General features: G+C 32.6%; 3 protein-coding genes across 3 annotated transcripts; all 3 read left to right on the plus strand.

Moving 5' to 3' along the window:
• Positions 1-3,020: 3,020 nt before the first annotated feature.
• Tsp_05681 (putative fasciclin domain protein) lies at positions 3,021-5,953 on the plus strand. The gene is made up of 13 exons (XM_003371980.1): positions 3,021-3,125; positions 3,187-3,337; positions 3,407-3,488; positions 3,712-3,792; positions 3,849-3,993; positions 4,047-4,224; positions 4,287-4,464; positions 4,527-4,689; positions 4,871-5,003; positions 5,088-5,235; positions 5,303-5,480; positions 5,560-5,671; positions 5,745-5,953. The coding sequence occupies exons 1-13, from the start codon at positions 3,021-3,023 to the stop codon at positions 5,951-5,953; spliced, it is 1,863 nt and encodes a 620-aa protein (XP_003372028.1).
• Positions 5,954-8,371: 2,418 nt separating this feature from the next.
• On the plus strand, positions 8,372-13,366 carry Tsp_05680 (DnaJ protein subfamily C member 10). The gene is made up of 15 exons (XM_003371981.1): positions 8,372-8,402; positions 8,754-8,902; positions 8,995-9,111; positions 9,230-9,267; positions 9,352-9,691; positions 9,747-10,025; positions 10,632-10,766; positions 10,971-11,087; positions 11,152-11,266; positions 11,392-11,528; positions 11,610-11,828; positions 11,904-12,062; positions 12,360-12,493; positions 12,549-12,750; positions 13,109-13,366. The coding sequence occupies exons 1-15, from the start codon at positions 8,372-8,374 to the stop codon at positions 13,364-13,366; spliced, it is 2,430 nt and encodes an 809-aa protein (XP_003372029.1).
• An 814-nt stretch (positions 13,367-14,180) lies between these two features.
• Positions 14,181-14,932, plus strand: Tsp_05679 (hypothetical protein). The gene is made up of 3 exons (XM_003371982.1): positions 14,181-14,267; positions 14,429-14,623; positions 14,753-14,932. Exons 1-3 carry the CDS (start codon positions 14,181-14,183, stop codon positions 14,930-14,932), a joined length of 462 nt encoding a protein of 153 aa, XP_003372030.1.
• The last annotated feature ends 3,925 nt before the right edge of the window (positions 14,933-18,857 follow it).

The raw sequence follows: 18,857 nt of genomic DNA on the forward strand, positions 1-18,857 counted from the left end.
GTAAAAAATAAATATTTTTAAAGTTACAGTCTGAAAATGTGAAAATCAGGCATGTAATTAGCATATGTGGATTTGCTTTTTTCAAGTTTTTGTTAAAAGTTAAAAAGTGTAAAATATATATTATATATTTTAAGATATAAAACGATTAATTTAAATATAGTAATAATATTACAAAGATGAGAAACTGCAATGGAAATGAAGTAGAAGAATTGAAACTGAATAAATTCAATTATTTTGCTATTTTCATTTGAAAAGTTTTAAATAACTTGAACAACTCTTGAAATTCCAGTAAGCTGCATATTCAAGCTGTAAGTAAATAATCTAGTTAACAGGTGTTTTCAATAAGCACACGCAAGTTAGCAGTTGCTCAATCAAAGACTGCACACAGTACTTTGCAATTGTTGTTAATCGCTTTTCTAAATCAGAGCAGAATATGAGATTAATTATTTCTAATCGCAATTTCATACTTACATGATAAAAATAATATAATTAATTGCGTGTGCATTAAACTGATTTCAATGAGAATTATGAAAAATTTCTCAAATTGCAAACTTTTAAGTAAATAATGTTCGAATATTCTAATCAAGGTAATCTGTAATTTTGAATTTAAAAAAGTGTATTCATTTTATATGATATGATCAATACTAGTTATTTTTCAAAAAAAAGCATTATGCCAGTTTTTTGCACAACAGACAAAAAATGTGCCTGTTACTTTTAAAATATCGTTAATTGATTTTGTAAATTTTATTTTTATTATTTTTTCCACTGAAAATCGTTTGCCAAGTTGGAAAAGTTTTCATCGAAAAAAAAAGAGAAGTTTATTTTTCAACATCATGTCGTCATGATTTATAAACAAATTTGTTGCAAAACTGGTATTCACACTACGTTCAGTATAGCAAATGTAAACTAATCTCACAGAGAAAATATCGATTTTATAAATTACTGTAATGTTCGACTGAAAATTTGCTGAAAATTGCCGTGAAAGAAAAGAAAAGAATAATAAATAAAATTGTACATTTGCTAAAATGGAATACTTCTGCTGAACTGTATCTGTTCATCTATCGTAATATATTTATGCAAATATTCGACAAAATCATGGGTCATTATGGAAAATTGTAAATTATAGATACTTTTGAAAAGTTTCAAATGCAAAATACAAATGCTCAACATTGTAGTTGATAATTTTTTTTTTCTAGATTAATATATAAAATTAGATTGGTGATTGGAATTTTCATTTTGCACAACAGATAAACTCCATTGCGAAAAGTAATGCAATGAGGGAAAACAGCTCGAATTCAGCGTTATTTCTTGAACAACACCAAATGTATACTTTGCAATGAACATGGTGATTGCAGTTGAAAATTTGATAATTATTTTCAAGAAAACGGTTATTAATAATAAAAATAATATTTTTCCTGTGAAATAATTTCAATATCAATAAACTATCCTGATGAAGGAATATTTGTGTTTTTCTTTTTTAATTACAAAATTTACATTTGTCAATACATTAGGATACTGTTTGTTTGATCGATGTTCGTTTTGTGTAACCTAAGTTTCGTCGTTTCCATGGCAGCGAGTGTACAGTATGATAATAGAAATGACCCAGTTGTGAGCAGCCTGCCCTTTTTTATTGCTGATACTGTCAAGTGAAAATTGTGGAGACAGTTTGCCATTGTGGACAACTTTTTCCCGTTGTCTAGTGATTTGCATAAATATATTTTTTGATTTAATAAAAAGAAAATTACATTTGAATTTCTACCAACTGTAATTTGCTTTCTGCTTTGAAAGTATCACTGACTGCATGAAAAGTTGGAATTGTTGTCGAAGGCAAATTTGAAATTCACTTCCAGTTGTGCATGATGCATTTGAAACGACGCGTGCAGCCAACGCTGAAGTGACGCAGTTCAAACTGGTGACAGTTGTGTGTACAAAAACAATTGCAATAGACCAAAAGTGAGCAATTGAAATTCCATACTTATATTCACATTATTATAAAGTAAGCATTGTATATATATTATTTTTTTATTTGTAAACTTATTCCAATTATTCATAAATTATAAATTTTTAAACGTACAACCGTTACAGATAATGAAAATTAAAAAAAATTTTTTTCTTCCTCTACAAATACAGTTTGTTCATTTTCATTTACTGTTCAACTTTTCCAACTGTAGAATACAGTTTAAAAGAAATATTATTAAAAATTAACGGTATATTTGGAAAAATTATTTTGTTTATCATATAACTTTGGAAAAGGTAGTTTTTGATTGGATCAGTTTTCAATAAAGACCGTACCAAGGACATCGAAGGTTACATACACCCACAAAACTGGTCCAATTGAATGCTTCAATTTCGGTTATTATTTATGATGCTTCCCACTCTAGCTACCCCTACTTACTTTCAATTGGTTAATATTTGAAATTTTGTTTATTGTTTTTAAAAATATTTTATCAATCAATCAAGTTGTTGTTGTTGCTGTTCAGTGAACAGGTAAAGTTTGCATTTTGAAAACTGGCTCCCATTTTCTTGCATCAGCATGCATGCTTGACTAGGTTCTTTTTTCAAGATCGATGCATTTTCCTTGTGCGGATTGTCAAAGTATCCAGTTGATTAATGGGACAAATGAAATGAATAATTCTCTACCAGTTTTGTGTTGGTGATCGATTGTAGATTTTTGGACATTTCTTTCCCATATTCAGTGCATTCTTCTATCTGAGTTGTGGAAATTTTGTACTACAGTATGAATTGAATTGCAACATTCCACTGATTCATACGTCAACTTTACTACCTCTGTCAATCGGATGTGGGAGAATTTTGCAAATTGAATTGCAATTTTTAACAGTGTACACAATACAGCTATTATCAAAGCACGCAGTGCAATGATGATTGTTCCAGTTGAATATATTTGCCGCTGCGCGTTTTCACCATTGATCATTGTTGACATTAGCGAGATTAATTTCATTTTGTTTGAAAATTTCCCCATTGCAGCCCAATCGAGCGTTGTTGCACAAGGGGGAAAACAAATGATTCTAAGCGGTGCAATTTCCCTTTTCGCCTGTACAATTATCAATTTCACCCTGGCCAATCACTTGCTAACCGAACTTGAACGTATCGATGATTTATCCGAGGTATGAGATGAAAAAAATTATTTTTCCAATATTGCATACATGTGTAGGGTTGAAATTTCAGTTTCGACGTCTTGTCAAAGAATACACCGTCTCGCAGTCTTATTTGGAAGATTACCACGCCCAGTTGACCATTTTCGCCCCGGTCGACGATGTGTTCATACGATTTCCAGAATATCGTTCCATGACGTTGAAAGAACTGCTCGAACATTTTGGTAACTTTTTCACATTTGCATTTTTATCATTCATGTGGAAAAATATTTTCATGAATCTCTTTTTTACAGTTGATCAGCAAATACCGGATGTTGTCAAAGGATTTAAAGAACGAAAAACTCTCTATTTGAATACCGTAAGAAATGGGCCAATGTACGTTTCTCAGTTTGAAAATAATCCAGGAAATATGGTATTGTTATTCGGTTATCTTTTTTTTATATTTTATTGGGAAAAAAAAAATTTTTTTTTCCCCATTAGTCATATTTTGCCAACAACGGCCGGGTCTGCAATCACGTATCGAATAATTGGGCAATAATAAGTCAAAGCCAATTTTTGTACAAAATTTGCTCACCAATTGGTCAGCAAGCGTTTCCAGGTGTCGCTTTCGACTTGATCAAGGTGAACAAGCAGGAGATGTTCGAAGGGAAACGCTACGACAACCAACAGCTAACGTACCGTATTTATTATTATTATTTTCACGTGATTGCCAATGATATTTGCATAATTTTGCAGCTATTTGCGCGATGTGATGTTACGCTTTCCGGACGTTTCGCTAATTATCTACGGAGGTTCAGGGTGGAACCAATTTCATACATTTTTTCTGCCAGTCAACAAAGCATTTCACAAGCTCTACAAACGAGATGCAGTTGATCGAGATGTAAATTTATGAATTTTTTGCATTGAAATATATTTTTTAATTTCAACAAATAGGTCTTACTGGCTCATGTGACCGGTGCTGGTAGAGTTCTGTTCACAGAATCTTGGCTGTACGATTATGGTCTTCATTATTATCCTTCGCTGAGGTTGGCCATGAATGTTATCGAAGACAATTTCAAATTGATGCTCACGATGCGCAATTTGACTGATCGTAAAACCGGCCGATGGCAAAGTAAGCTGCTTTTTCGAATGTTGCTTGCATTTGGCCCATCTGAAAATTCCAATCCATTCCAGTATACGCTGTCAGTACACTGTTGGAACGGTATGAAAAGTTTCGGAGGGGTTCAGTTTGGGCAAAAATTGTCGTTCCCAATATTCCGGTCCGAAATGGCGTTGTGCATCTAATTGACCAAGTTTTGGGAGTCGTTTCCAACACTATCGACCAAATTTTGATGGAACACGACCAAGCTACGTATGTGAATAATTATTGTAGTTTTTTACATTTCCAAAAAAAATAGAAATTTTCTTTTCCAGCACACTCATCACCTATATCCGCACCATTGGCAGTGCTGTGCAAACGTTTCTCACCGCTACTGGAGGATTGGTCACATTCTTTGCTCCAATTAACGAAGCATTCGATCGCATTCCTGAAGCTGTGGAAAGGCGACTACTCCGGGATCGTGTTTGGTTAGAGCAGGTGAAATTGTTGTATACAAATTTTTATTGAACTTTATTTTCTTTTTTGTAATCTGTACTTGAACTGAAGTCGAAACAATCTCGACAAACATTAGATGATAAAATTATTTCCATTTATAGTTAACATGTTTCATAGTTGAATGGAACAATTTTATTTTGATTTTTAACAAATTTCAATTCAGATATTAAAGTTGCATATTGTTCCGTCGAAAGATTTTACCACTGATCAGATAACGAACGAAACATTAGCGAACACCATTGACAATATGCAACATTTGCGATTTATTCGTGGTGAATGGCCAAAAAATAACATAAGTACATTCTTGTTGATTATTGTATATTTTGAAACAATATTAGATATTTTAAAAAAAAACTAATTTGATCAATTAATCATTGCAGCGTATTATGTAATTGGAGGCGGTGTTAAAGCAGCAATTTGGCAAGAAGATGTATCGGCCGTGAATGGAATTATTCATTTCATAGATCGTGTACTTGGTGTCCCTTATCAAAATATGTACGACATCATTCAAAACGATTCGTCATTACAGTAAGTTGGAACATTTGGTTTTTTTTCTATCGATTCACACATAATTCATATTTTTCCAACAACACAGAACGACATATCGAGCATTGAGCAACATGGAATTACGTTTCACTTTGTCTCCGTGGGAAGTTCTGAACACTAGGCATAATTTCACCTTCTTTGTGCCAACTGACGACGCGTGGGCCAAAATACCGGCACCATTGCGGACAAAAATGTTCGACGGTTCCAATAACAGAGCGTTGCAGTTTGTTAGTTTTTTTTTCGAAAAAAAACAAATCAAATTTGCATTCAATTAAAATATTATTTTTCATTTTACAATATTTCCAGGTAATGAAGCGACATTTGATTCAAGGTTCCGCCCTGCGATTGCCCGACTTGCGAGAACGAACGTACATCATGATGAACGATCAGAGGGTTATGGTGAGACGAGTTGGAAAGCGTAAGCGAATGATTGAATTAATTAATTTTTAATTATTGCTTATCCGTGTCGAGCTCCCATTGGTCATATTTAGATTTTGAATTGTTCTGGCCTTATGGAAACATTGTCGCTCAACTAGTCGAAGGAGGTGAAATAGCGGCGATCAATGGATTTATGCACAAAATCGACAACGTTATGATTTTGCAAGAAGATCTTCACGCGGGCACGGCTACGCTGTCCTGCAATCTGATGATACTTTTTCTCCCATCACTGCTGTTGATTCTCAGCAATCAGTTGCAGTGAGAACCTAATTACCATTATTGCTGTCTTCACAAAAAACAAAATCAGGTGCGATAAATTTATTTATGTTATTATTATTATTATTATTGTTGTTTTTATCTTCATTATTCAAATTCTCTTTTATGCTTGTCCGCTATCGGAAAGCTTTTACTTTTTCAATCAAAATTTATTTACCATGCCACAGTATAATATTAAAGAAGATAAAGTTTTAAAACATGTTTCACTTTTTTTTCTTCTTAATTGTTTTTTATGGGGATGAAGTTTTTCATTTTTCGTTCATTCTATGCAAAACTTTTCCACTCCGTTGTACCTAATTTTCAGTTTCAGTTACATTTCTTTTCTTAAAGATTTCATAGCGTTTTCGATATCAGCAGTATGGTTTGAAATCAATTTTACATTTTCAATAGCTCAGAGATTATTAATTTTCACCTCACATTCCGATATGCTAGATGATTTGGAAGGATTAAAAAAAACCTTTTTTTCATTTAATCTTTTCAGTTCAGCAGACGTCATATTTTAATTTAAAAAAATTCTGCATAAACTTCACCTCGAAAGTGGATGTATAATTTACGTTAATGCGGGTGTTAATGTTCGTGAATAATATGATTTGATCATTTTCAAAATTGCGCACAACCTAGTTCGCTCAATTGGAAATATTAATTTCGAGTCCCATTTTAGTTCATTACACGAACATTTGTACGAAATGAATAATAAATAAGTTTAAATTTCACGTCTACTGTAGACGCGGTCGGATAAAAGTACGAAAAATGAATTTGAGATCAAGAAAGAGAAGAAATTTTTTTTATTTTCAATTTTCAGCTAAATTTATGAATGAAAAAAAAACTTTTTTTTTCATTAAATCCACTCGTGTAGGTTTTTTGTTTTTCACTTTTTTGTAACTTCTTTTCAAATCTATTTGATAAATGCGACAAAAAATGATTTGTTGTGATCAACGGGACTTTGTTTCAGGTGAAAAATTCAATTTGAAACATTGTTGAACTTTATTTTTTTTTAATCAGATTTTCTACAGAAAACGTGACCTACAAAAATTGTTCAATTTTTAAGAAAAAACAGGGTGTTTGCAAGTGGATAGTCCAATTTGTTTGATCGCGGCAATTCTAGAGAAGCTTGCACGGTGTTGTTGTTCACTTTGAAAACTTGTTGAACTGTTTTAAATTCCGTGAACGATTGCATTTTTTTACCAATCAATAAGAAGAAATTTAAATTTGTTTAGTTTGTATTTGAATTTTCACCAAACGACCGTGTTGGTTTAATATTGTCGGGCTTGGGCCGTGTCAGCAATTGGGCAAATAGTCAAGCGGTTGGTTGAACAAGTGAACATTTTTGTTCGATTAAAATAAAAAAAATATGAAATTGAAGAAAAAAGCAATGGATTTTATGCAGTATCAAATTTTCGTCCATCGACTGGCGAGAAATTATTCTCTCCCAGACAAGGGATATTGTGGATGTGAATGTAAATTGTTTTTTTTTTGGAAAATGCGGTTGCAATGGAACTATGGGATAATGATAGTTTGAGTTTCGAAAATGACACACCCACAGAGCATTGAATTGTGGTATTTTGAAGAAGTGAAAATTTCCACTTGCCAGTTTGCTGACCCCGGCTGCTCTGCCGAATGTCGAATGCAAATAATGCTAGCATGATTGATGTATATGTCTGCAGCGGAAAAGTTCTTTCTCAGTTGTTGGAGGTCTTAGTTGATGTTTGCATTGTATATGAGGTGATTTTCTTGAACGATTGACCGAACGGAATTGAGCAGCATTGGCTGACTGACTGGTCGGTTGGGTATGTTTGTTGTTGGAATACTCTTGAGAAATACTGGTCCATTGCAGAAATACAGAATACAGCTTTTTCCAACAATACTACACTCGACTGAAATGCTTAAATTCAATTCCACTGCTTTTCATTTGTTGTTTTTCTATTTTATCTTCGATAAATATTGCCGAATATTAATTTTTAATTTTTATGCTGAATATAATTATTCTATTATTTGTATTTTTTTTTCTTATTTTAGACTCTGTCCGGTGAACAGGATCCAAACATTTCCATTTGCAGGTAGTAGTAGTAGCATTTTTATGTTCTTTTTAAAAAAATAGTTCATTTATTTACGAAAATTTGCTTAATTGAGATTTGATTAGAAAATTCACTTCTTTTCATCTCTTCATTGTTAATTCTTTAGGTGTGAATGAAAAAAAAACTTTTTTTTCTTTCAATTCATATAGAAAAGTTCAAATGATTTTTCTAGCGAATTTTTTTTTCATTAATCCATCTTATTAGTACCAATTTTTCAATAGAATAATTCATATTATTTTCATTAGGCATTCATTTTAGCCTCGTGGATGTTGGTCACTTTTAATTTGTACAGTTCAATATTGGGCACTGTAATACTGTAATGTATTGTAATGCAGGGAATTGATTGTCCAGTGGAAGAAAGTAAAATTTTACTTTATAAAAAGAAAATTACTACAATTTAATAATGCGTTTAATTTCATTTAATTTAATTGTAAAAATTGGTCGAATGAAATGAAGCGAAGAGAATTGTATTTTAAATTTGAAAAACTAATTTTAATATTTGAACGTATATTTTGCTTGGTTTGCTGTCTTTTTTCTCTTTATTTGCTTTATCAGATGTCCGATTTTAGAAAATTTGCGCAGTTGTCGTTGAAATGAGCTTGACAATTTTTGCATTTTACTGCCAATTTTTAATTTTTCCTAGAGAAAATTGTTTTTCTTCTTTATTAATATAATTCAAATGGTATTAGGATGATGAATTTAACATTTCAGCAATGTGGCGCAACTTGTTGTCTATTCTTTTCTTCGGTAATTTTCTGGTGCTCAGTCAAGCCGACGATGCTAACACCGATCTGTACAGTCTGCTTGGCGTTGATCGAACGGCTAGTTTGGAGGAAATCAAGCGGGCCTATAAGAAGATGGTTTTAATTATGCATCCGGATAAAAATTCGGTACAAAAATGGATAACTTTTTTCACGTAGATCATGCTGAATTGTTATTTATTATTTTTTAGGCTGATCCTGAAGCGCATTCGAAATTTGTGCAAATTACTCGCGCTTACGGAATTTTGAAAGATCCTGAACTGCGCCTTACTTATGACAAATACGGTGAAGCAGGTCTCGATGATCAAGTAAACTTGAGGAAAAGTAACACGAACAATTTTTTATATGATTTTATTTTATTTTTGAATATCTTTTATTTTATTTATTTTTAAAACCACACACACGCAAAGAGAAATATATATATAGGTATCTGTATTATCTACTACTTTGAAACAAATTTTGAAGTTCTTTTCTTAAAAATTTCATCCTTTTTGAATTATTATAATTATTATTTTGTTCGTTAAAAAATTTAATTAAACTTTTTTCAGATATATTTGGCGGGAATACAAAGATTTTCATGATGACCATGATAGATTTTTCCTATCTTACCGCCGACAACAAACATCACTGGTTCATTTATTTCCATTCAGACTTGTGCAGTCGTTGTCACGATTTAGCGCCTATCGTAACTTTTTACATTCATTACTTTATGATGCTGAAAATTGTCGTTTAATTTGCGTTTTATCTTTTAATTTTAATCAGTGGCTTGAAATGATGGACAAATTGGACGATGTTATTAGTATTGGCGCTGTGAATTGTGACAATGAACCTCTACTCTGCAGGGATATTGGCATTCAAATGGTTCCTTCGTTCAGAATGTTTCCAGGGGTGATATTATTTTTGTATTTATTCATAAATGTTGGTTCGGTATTTTTATTTTCAGAATAAACGCTATATTGGAGAAGTTGCAGTGGACCAGCTTGTTTCTTTCATTTACAGCACTGCTACAGTAAAGCCACTGGAACTGACTGTCAGTAGTATTTATCATTTTCCGAACAGACCGATTCTGGTCCACTTGTGCAACGATACCGAATTGTGCTTGATGAAGCAGTCAACATTAGCACTGGCTACTTTTCTGGACGAAATTGTCACCGTTGCTACTTTGAATTGCATTTCAAACAAGCAACTGTGCGCAATGTTCGATTTTGATCCTGTTGGAATGGTGAGTAATTAATTCATATTCAGCTTTTCAAATGCTGTATTTGTGCTATAATTCACAGTAGTTTGTTTTGAATATTTGATAATTATGAATAACGAAAAAAAAAGAATTCAAATAATTATTTATTGTAAAATGCGACATTGTTTTTGTTGAAATAGTTGTGAGAGGGAATGAATCGCAGAACAAATGCTTCGCATTTTCAGTTATGAAATTGACAATTGATAAGTAGTGGATTTTTTGTAGACAGATTAATTGAAATTTTGTTTCGCTTAAACTGATTGATTCAGTAATGAAATTAACGTTGTCTGATGTCGTTATTGTTATTAAATTATGGTCATATTTTTTGAACATTTATTGCTCCTCTGCTATAATAGCTGAGAGGCATTAAAATGGAAATGATATTGATTGCACCTTTTCCTCAATTTTTGTTGAATAGAAAATGAAAAGAAAGTAGGAATTCCCTTTTGTAATGTTTTTTTTTCAAAATTAAACTATTGCTTATGAAAAAATATTCTGCGGCAGTTGTGCTTTTTAAGGATAGAATAACATTCAGTAGCAGTTTGGGTGTTTTGTGAAAATTGTTAAAATTTCAATTTTATTTATTTTTAGATACTGTTCAAAAGCAGATTTAATTTGTCCGATTTTGTTCAAGTTCCCTCAAATATGAGCGCCAAACGAATCGCAAGCTATGTGTTGGATCATTTCCCAGTCAAAGCGATCGAAATGAGCATTGATGAAATTGAGGTAGGACTGATTTGGATGTTGAATTTTTTAAAATTTACAATTTGCAAAATGAATTGCACTTTATTATATTTTCACTAATGTCAGTAGTGATTGTGCAAAAAAGTTCAATCTAACATTGCTTTGCTGCTGTGTAGTAGAATTGTTATGCAGATTATTGTCGATTGTTGAATAATATATATGTCTGTTTTTCTTTTTTGCATTCAGAGATTATTGAAGAAAAAATTCTTAGCGGTTAATATGCTCGTTGAATTTTCGAACAAACAGTCGACTGATTTTCATATGCGAAAGCTTCCATATTTATTAGATAAGAAAGAAATTGTGGTAAGATTAATATTATTAATGTATAAATAAATGATAATTGTTGTTGTTGTATTTGTTTTTTCAGTTTCGACAGTTCAATTGCACCATTGCTCCACACATTTGCAGAGAAAAACTTTTCATTCAGAAATATCCAACGTTCATTATTTTCAGCAAAAACGGTGGTCGAGAAATATATTACGGTAGGTGCATTGCCGTTCACGTGAAAAATTGTGCAAGAAAGTGATTTCAAGATTTTTGCAAGATTATTTATTAGTCAAATTTCTGTGCACTGTCGATAAGATAAGCAAACGTTGACATTATTTAGGGCCAATTGATTTGCATAGTATAGTGCATTTTGCTGTGGAAAGCAAGAGTTTCAATGTTTTCTCATTTGGGCCTGACCAATTTCCAATGGAAATTGATTTGTACAAGGAAAAATGGATTGTTGATTTCTTTTCACCGGTATGCAATTTTACAAAGTTTGATAATGCTGCATTGGAAAATATGAAGTATAAATTTAATTGAAGTTTTGTTATTTTTCAGTTCTGTTCGCCGTGTATGTTGTTTATTCCTCAGTTTAAATTGGCTGCAAAAAAGCTGAAAGGTAAAGTCAATTTTGCCACGATCAATTGTGCGGCACATTCTGCACTTTGTCAGCAGTACAACATCAACCGCTATCCAACGACCGTTTTCTACAACAAGTCCATTCCATTTCCATATTTTAGTTATCACACTGAGAATGATATTGTACAGTTCATCGAGGTTTATTGATTTTTTTTCATTCTTTATTCTCGAGTTTTATCTATTTTATACTTGGTTAATTTAATTAACTTGTAGAATATTCTGTCACCATCTGTGGTATATTTGACTTCTGAACGTGAATTTACTGAAAAAGTGCTAAATCGTCCAGAAGAAGAGACTTGGCTTGTGGAATTTTACTTGCCCAACTGTTACTGGTGTATGAAAGCCGACGCTGAAATTCGTCATCTGGCAAAGGTTGATCAATTTAATTGTTGTTCTACTGATTTTAAATGGTGTTTTTCACTTAACTTTGATTTAAAATTTTCCACCAGTAATGGTTCTCCAGTGCAAATCACGTGAAGCTCATTATTAATCCAATTAATCACACTGTATTTTTATATTCATTTGATCAATTGTATTTCTATTTTGATTCTTCTTTTTGTTTCGAGGCTACCATAAATTAATTAATATATATATATATATATATATATATATATTTGTATGTGGAGTGAGAATGTGAGTGTTGCTGTAACGGTATTTCTATTTTATTAGATGTTCGACGGTCGGAGTGATATTAAAGTTGCTCAAATTGATTGCAGTTGGTTGATTTCATTTTGCTCCACGCTAGGCATTCGACAGTTTCCACTTGTACGGGCATATATGCGAGGAAAGAAAGATCATTACATGTAAAGAGTACTGTTTTCGGTGATGTTGATCAATTTTTATAAAGTTCCTTTTCAGAATTTACCAAGCAAACATGATGGACAGCAACAGCTTGAAAATTTGGCTACTCTCGTCCATGAAAATTAACATTACAAAGTTGACACCGGATAACTTTGACAATATGTTGTTGAATAGTGATGAACCTTGGTTGATCAGTTTCTTTTCACCACGTTGCAGTTATTGTCATTACTTCCAGCCGATATTTCAAGCGGTGGCTGCGGTATGTATTTTCAGAGTATTTTTTTTTCAACAAAAAAAATACATCCTAATGATACACAACAAGAGATCCTAATGACACTGAATGTGGAACAAGCAGTTTTTTCAGTGCTTTTGTTCATCTGAAATTAAATATAGCAACTTTTAGCCATGCATATATCGACCGTTTACTTTCATTCTGTGTTATATCCTTGAAACCTGTTGTTCTTGTTTACTGGATGTAACAATGGATGACACACGCACAAAGCATGCATGCGCAACAATATAAGCTGAATTTTCTCGTAAAATAATTTTAGCCACATACTTGATTGTCAAAAGTTATTATAATAAGACCAAAAACAATGCAAATTGTTCTTGTTTAGGAATTGGTTTATCGTGTCAATGCAGGAACGGTCGACTGTGCATTGTACAGAGAATTCTGTCACTCTTTACGCATTTTCGGTGTACCTGCTGTACGATTATTGTACAGTGGTGGGCCAAAGTCGGACGAAGCAGTGCAGTCGGAATTTGGTATACCAATACCACCTTCAGAATTTAATGAGTTTCTGGCAACTGTACTGGCTAATTTACCTGCTGTAAAATATTCACATATTCATTTGACAGAGAAGGATGAACTTTAGTAAGTTTGTTTGCACAACTGCGATATGCTTGCCCGTATAATTTAGATGCCTTTTCGATGACAGTAAAATACAAATTTTGTAATTATGGTTGGTTGTTGTTGCTGTTTACTTCTTATTGTATTTTTAGCAAACAGCTCGACTGTTCTCTTTTCTCATATTTGCTTACATCTCGCTGAATAGAAATGTATTTCAAAATCTGTATGTAATTCATTGCCCAGTTGTACATGAGAAATCATGTTGTAAACTTCTTGATTACCATTCACGACAAAACTTTTTCTGTCATTTAACACAAAATATGTTTTTAGTAGAATAAATCGCTGAAGTTAATCAAATGTAAAATTTCAAATTCTTCTATTCTTCTTCTATCTATCCTTTATCTTCTTATCTTATATTCTATCTTCAAAGTCTTCTATTCTCTGCGGAAAAGCATTTTCAATTACACAGTTCAAGTGAAACTACACTATACGTAGTTGTTTAATAGAAATATTAATTTGTGTAATTTTTCATTATTTCACCCAGTTGATAAATGAATGCTTGCATTCGCTTTTCACAATTAATATGTTACAATTTTCATTTTGCCAGAAGCATACTGTTCTTATTTGTCTCTACGTTTACTTGTTAGTGACTACTGTTAGTGACTTTGTACGCTCTAGCTAAGTTTCGGAAAGAACAGTAAATGAATGATAATTTCCATTTTCCAGCATGTAAGCATCGCTTTCAATTCATCAGCATTACAAACTTTATAAGCTTGCTACAAATTGGATAAACTGAGTATCGTTTGTAAGCATAATCCACTAGTGCAAGCAAAATGTTGATGGAAAGTTTTCAACGACTAATTCGGCAACAGATAAATCCACTCATCGATCAACCGTATAATACTGTAGGTAATAGGGATTTTCAAGTGAAAACAAAATCACAAAAACTAAGGCGTTTCCAACAATTTTTTTCGTTACCTATTAATTAGTTCTATGATTCCACCTGCACTGGAAAATGTGAAATAGAAATTCTACTTGCTCGTTCCAAGCGTGAAAATTTTTCAAAGTAATATTTACTAAATTCCAGTCTTACTGTAAAAATGAGGAGTTCATATTTGTACCTGTATTTCAGTTTACTGTAGGTGACGTTTACTTGCTGACGTTGCGTTTCGCCGGTGCTTTGTTCAATGAATTCATTGTGGTCGTTGGAGGGTTTACGCATAAAAACCCCGCGATATCATGTAGTTGGTGTCTTGCCTATTACAATTTATTTACGACTGTGGTTGCTTCAACGTCACCGTTTAACAATTTTGTGATGCAATAGCACTGTATACATTTATAAATGATGGCACGTGAGTAGATGATATTCACGCCCGTTTATTACAATATATTTTTTGATTTATTTTTATAGGAAGTTCCAGCGAAGTCCCACACGTTATTGTTACCCAAGAGAATGTACGGTCGTGTGGGAGAGCATGAATTCACTGTCTGTTCCGTCGGTTCTATTTGTAAGAAGCTGTGTCTAGCCCAAGACGCCACGAGCTATAAATGCGCCACATTTGATATTGCGCAAACCAATGCTGATCAGTAGCAGTTGAGAGTCATGCAGTGTTTACAGCTAATGGCATTGAATTTATCATTATTATGTTGGTAAATGGATTCAAGGTTGAAATACCGATCGGTACTGCAAGCACGTCCAGCTTTATTCATGGAACTTCAGTGCTCACTCTTCAATTGAAACGTTCTAACGATAAAGAACATGCAGATGAGGCTTTCCTCAGTTTTCAAATCCTTTCTGTTTGTGGCTGATTGCTGACACACAAGTTTATTTATGCAGTGCCATAAACAGAACAGAACTAGGAAGTTGAATTGGAACAATAACAGTTGGGTATTTCATCTTCTCCTACGGAGTTTGTATGAAATACAAAGGAAAGCACATCGCGCTTCAAAGGTTCTTCCATATTGGCATCAGTAGAGAAGACGCTGTGGTCCATAGGTTATTGCAAGCGAAAATTCCGGCAGTGACTGCTCTCTGGACTTTCAGAGTTCGCCAGACACCAGTTGCAATCAATACCAAGAAAAATATCAATGGAATGTGCCTAGTGCGAAGCAGCAAAGAGCACACCTATTTCAGTTTTTCCATCGATACTGTTCTAAGCCATGGGAAATGAGATTTGACATTCATAGAGAGGCAGAAAGGTATGGAAATGCTGATTGACTACAGCAAAGAATCCAGTTCATGTGATTGTTGGTTGCGTGAATGACGTGTCATTTATGCTGAATATGTTCTGAAGGAAGGCACTAGGAAAATTGCTGTGCCTGAGAAGCTTTATTTTCAAAAGTATTGCTTGCAGTTTATTGGAAACTGATAGCTCAGATCATGTCATCGCTGCAACGTTACTTGCTACTGTGATATTTCCCTTTTATTGATGATTTCATGATTCACCACATTTATTTTTATTTGTTTAATTGAAATAAAAATTTGTTTATAATTAACTTGTGCTGGCATTCAAATGTATAATTTGGCGTTTAGTGCAATGCGAAATGGCAGCTGGTTGCTTATGCTTTATCTTGCTTTATCTGCTTTGCATTTTCAAACTTTGCATTTAGTTTTATAATTAATTACTTTTGAATTCTATTCGTGTGGTTTATTAATCTTATTTAAGTTCAATGGAATTTTTGCAGAATACTTTGTTTCAATTACTTCATTTTCTCATTTTGATTTCCAGCTGATGGACAGTGTTGTTTTTTCTTGTTTGCGCGTTTTGCTTTTGAAAATATGAAATTGTTTAGATAATGTATTATTTATGCCGTGAACGTTGAAGCATATTTGAGATGATCGCATTTGTTAGCATTTGAAGTGAAGCATTCCAGGTTTTCATGCGATATTAATCCTTCCAGAAACAAAGTCGAATTGCCTTGAGCATGGTTGATAACCGAAAGCACATTTGGTTTAATTCTGTCAAAGCAGTGACACCAATTCTGCTGTTATTCTTAATTCTGCTCGACAGACGCATCTGCGGTTCGACTGAGTGCTTGGCACGAAACGTTTCGCATCTCTGCGTTTCTTATTTTCCAGTCGAAAAGGTGTCATCTTTTGCAAATCTCTTCCGGCTTAAGTTCATTGCAAGCTGTTGTTGTTATATATATATATATATCTTTTTGTCTTTTCTGGCATATCTTCAATTATTGAGCAAGCTATTATACATTTGTATTGCAATTTGAATCTGACTTATTTGGCCTGCAGTTTTGAACTTTAAATTGCGATGCCGGCGATAGCAATATGTCAAGCTTTATCTTATTAGTAACTAGCAGTTCAAGAATAGTGTTGACATTTCCCTGTAGAATTTGATTCGCAAATGTTAATGCACATTTTCCAAATTTGAGCAATTTGAAATTTAGCGCCATATCATCCATGTAGGATGACATAACTGTGCAGCAAACGCAACCAAATCATTTTCTTATAACTCAGGTGCAACTTGAAGAAATTTGTATATCTGCTGCTGACTTTATGGGATTTTTCGAAGCCAGTTGATAACTTGGACAGTCAAGCCTAAGTTATGAGCGTTTCAACTTATTATTCATCCATATTCGAGGACCAGAGTCGGATGAATAAATTTTTATTCACAGGAAAGTAGACTGTTGTAAATTTTAATTACTAAACAAAAACTGCTATGAGAAATGACATGAAGAAATCGATTTTAATTCTATCATTTTCATGTACATTTAAGAGCAAACTTCTTAACCTACATTAGATTAGTGTGAAACGTCTCCAATAAACTAGACAGAAACAGTTCAGGTGCATATCTCTATTCACACGCACATGCGCATACTTATATCCATTATTATTTATTAATGGAAACTACAAAAAAATTTTTAAGGCGGCAAACTTCACATACACAATGTGTCATAGCTGAAAAATAAATGCCTGTTGGCCATTAATTTCACGGAATATGTTATTTGCATTTCCGCATTATTTGCTAATATGAACAGTATATGTCCTATAAACTTTTGATCAAGGTGAATGCTATGTTTTTGAAAGTTTTCAAATAACATGTGCTTTATTGTTTTCTGTCTTTATTGGTGTGAACCTTGAAAAACAAGAAAATAATTGCAACGTTTTCCATCTTGGAATTTTATTTGATAAAATATTTGGTAGGAAATGAATTGTCATCACATTACTTCCGCTTTGTTGGTTGTTTTTCATTTTGCCATTTTGATACAGTTTAATTTTTAGTTTAATAAATATCATCGCAGATCGCTGTTTTCAAGAATTATCAACTTTTGAAAAGTGCGAGTCATTTGTAATATTTATAGGGCATTTTATTTTATGCATACTTGTTTTGCATAATTTTGCATATATGTATGTTTTAGCATTAAACTTTTCCACTTTTTTAAAAATATTTTCTTTTTCTACCAAGTTGTTGTTTATGTGAAATGCATCTATTACAAGCGTAAAATGATATGAAATGTAATTACTGGTATGAACTGATTTTTTAAACTTAAAAACTTGTATTACACAGATTGCATCGAAGCAGTAAATTTGGAATAAATGATTAATTTTCGATGTAATTTTATGCGAGTTGATTTGTCACTTAGTGAGAAACGTGATTTTTCATTGTTTCGTTTGCACAATGGTAATAAGCTGCTTCACTGAACTTGGTCTAACAGCTAACTGCTCCAACTGAAAACTCAAACAGCAATAATTAATCTTCACATGATAAATTATTCAACAAATTGTATGCTTAGATCTTTGCCGATTCTGATTACATTTTATTTGGGCAAAATTTTTCCATTTGTTTGACAAGATCTGTCAATTTGGTTGAAAACAAATACAACTACTAATGGCATATGTTTGACGGTCCATACACGACAAGAAGCACAAGAATCATGTTTACTGAACACTTTCCGGCTTCTTCTGAGTAAATCTTTCTTAATCAAGTTTACACTGTTTAGAAAGCTGCAAAATGTAAACAGCTAACCAATATTTCTTATCATCAAAGATGCACTACACTCGACAACAATTAGTATCAAAAATTTCAAGTTGCGATAACTGTTCAACTGTGAAGGGAACAATTTTGAATATGGAAATTATGCACAATTATTGATATAGCAAAAAATTGCAATTATTCAGTGGAGAGGTGTGATTTGAACATTATTTGAACAGGAAAACTGTTGTATGCAAATAACTGTGCTCAAAATTGGCTTAATATTAATGTGATATTTGACAAAATTTGAATTTTCTGAAATACTAACCATTTATATTGCAATCCGATAATTGTTATTTTTAAAGAGTGCATTCTTGATTGCAAATTGTAGGAATATTTATAATAAAAATGCAAATATTAATGCATCTTGCTTTGAAGTTACATTTGTTTACTTAAGTTGTAATAATTTATGTATTAATCATTCTGAAGTATATTCAAGAATTGATTAATTGGCTCTTAAAAGTGCTCTGCCAAAATAAAATAATAATGAATTTCATCCGTCAGTTTATTTTATAAACATGCTAACTT

Source organism: Trichinella spiralis (genome assembly GCF_000181795.1).
Source record: "Trichinella spiralis strain ISS 195 chromosome Unknown Scfld9, whole genome shotgun sequence".
NCBI lineage: Eukaryota > Metazoa > Nematoda > Enoplea > Trichinellida > Trichinellidae > Trichinella > Trichinella spiralis.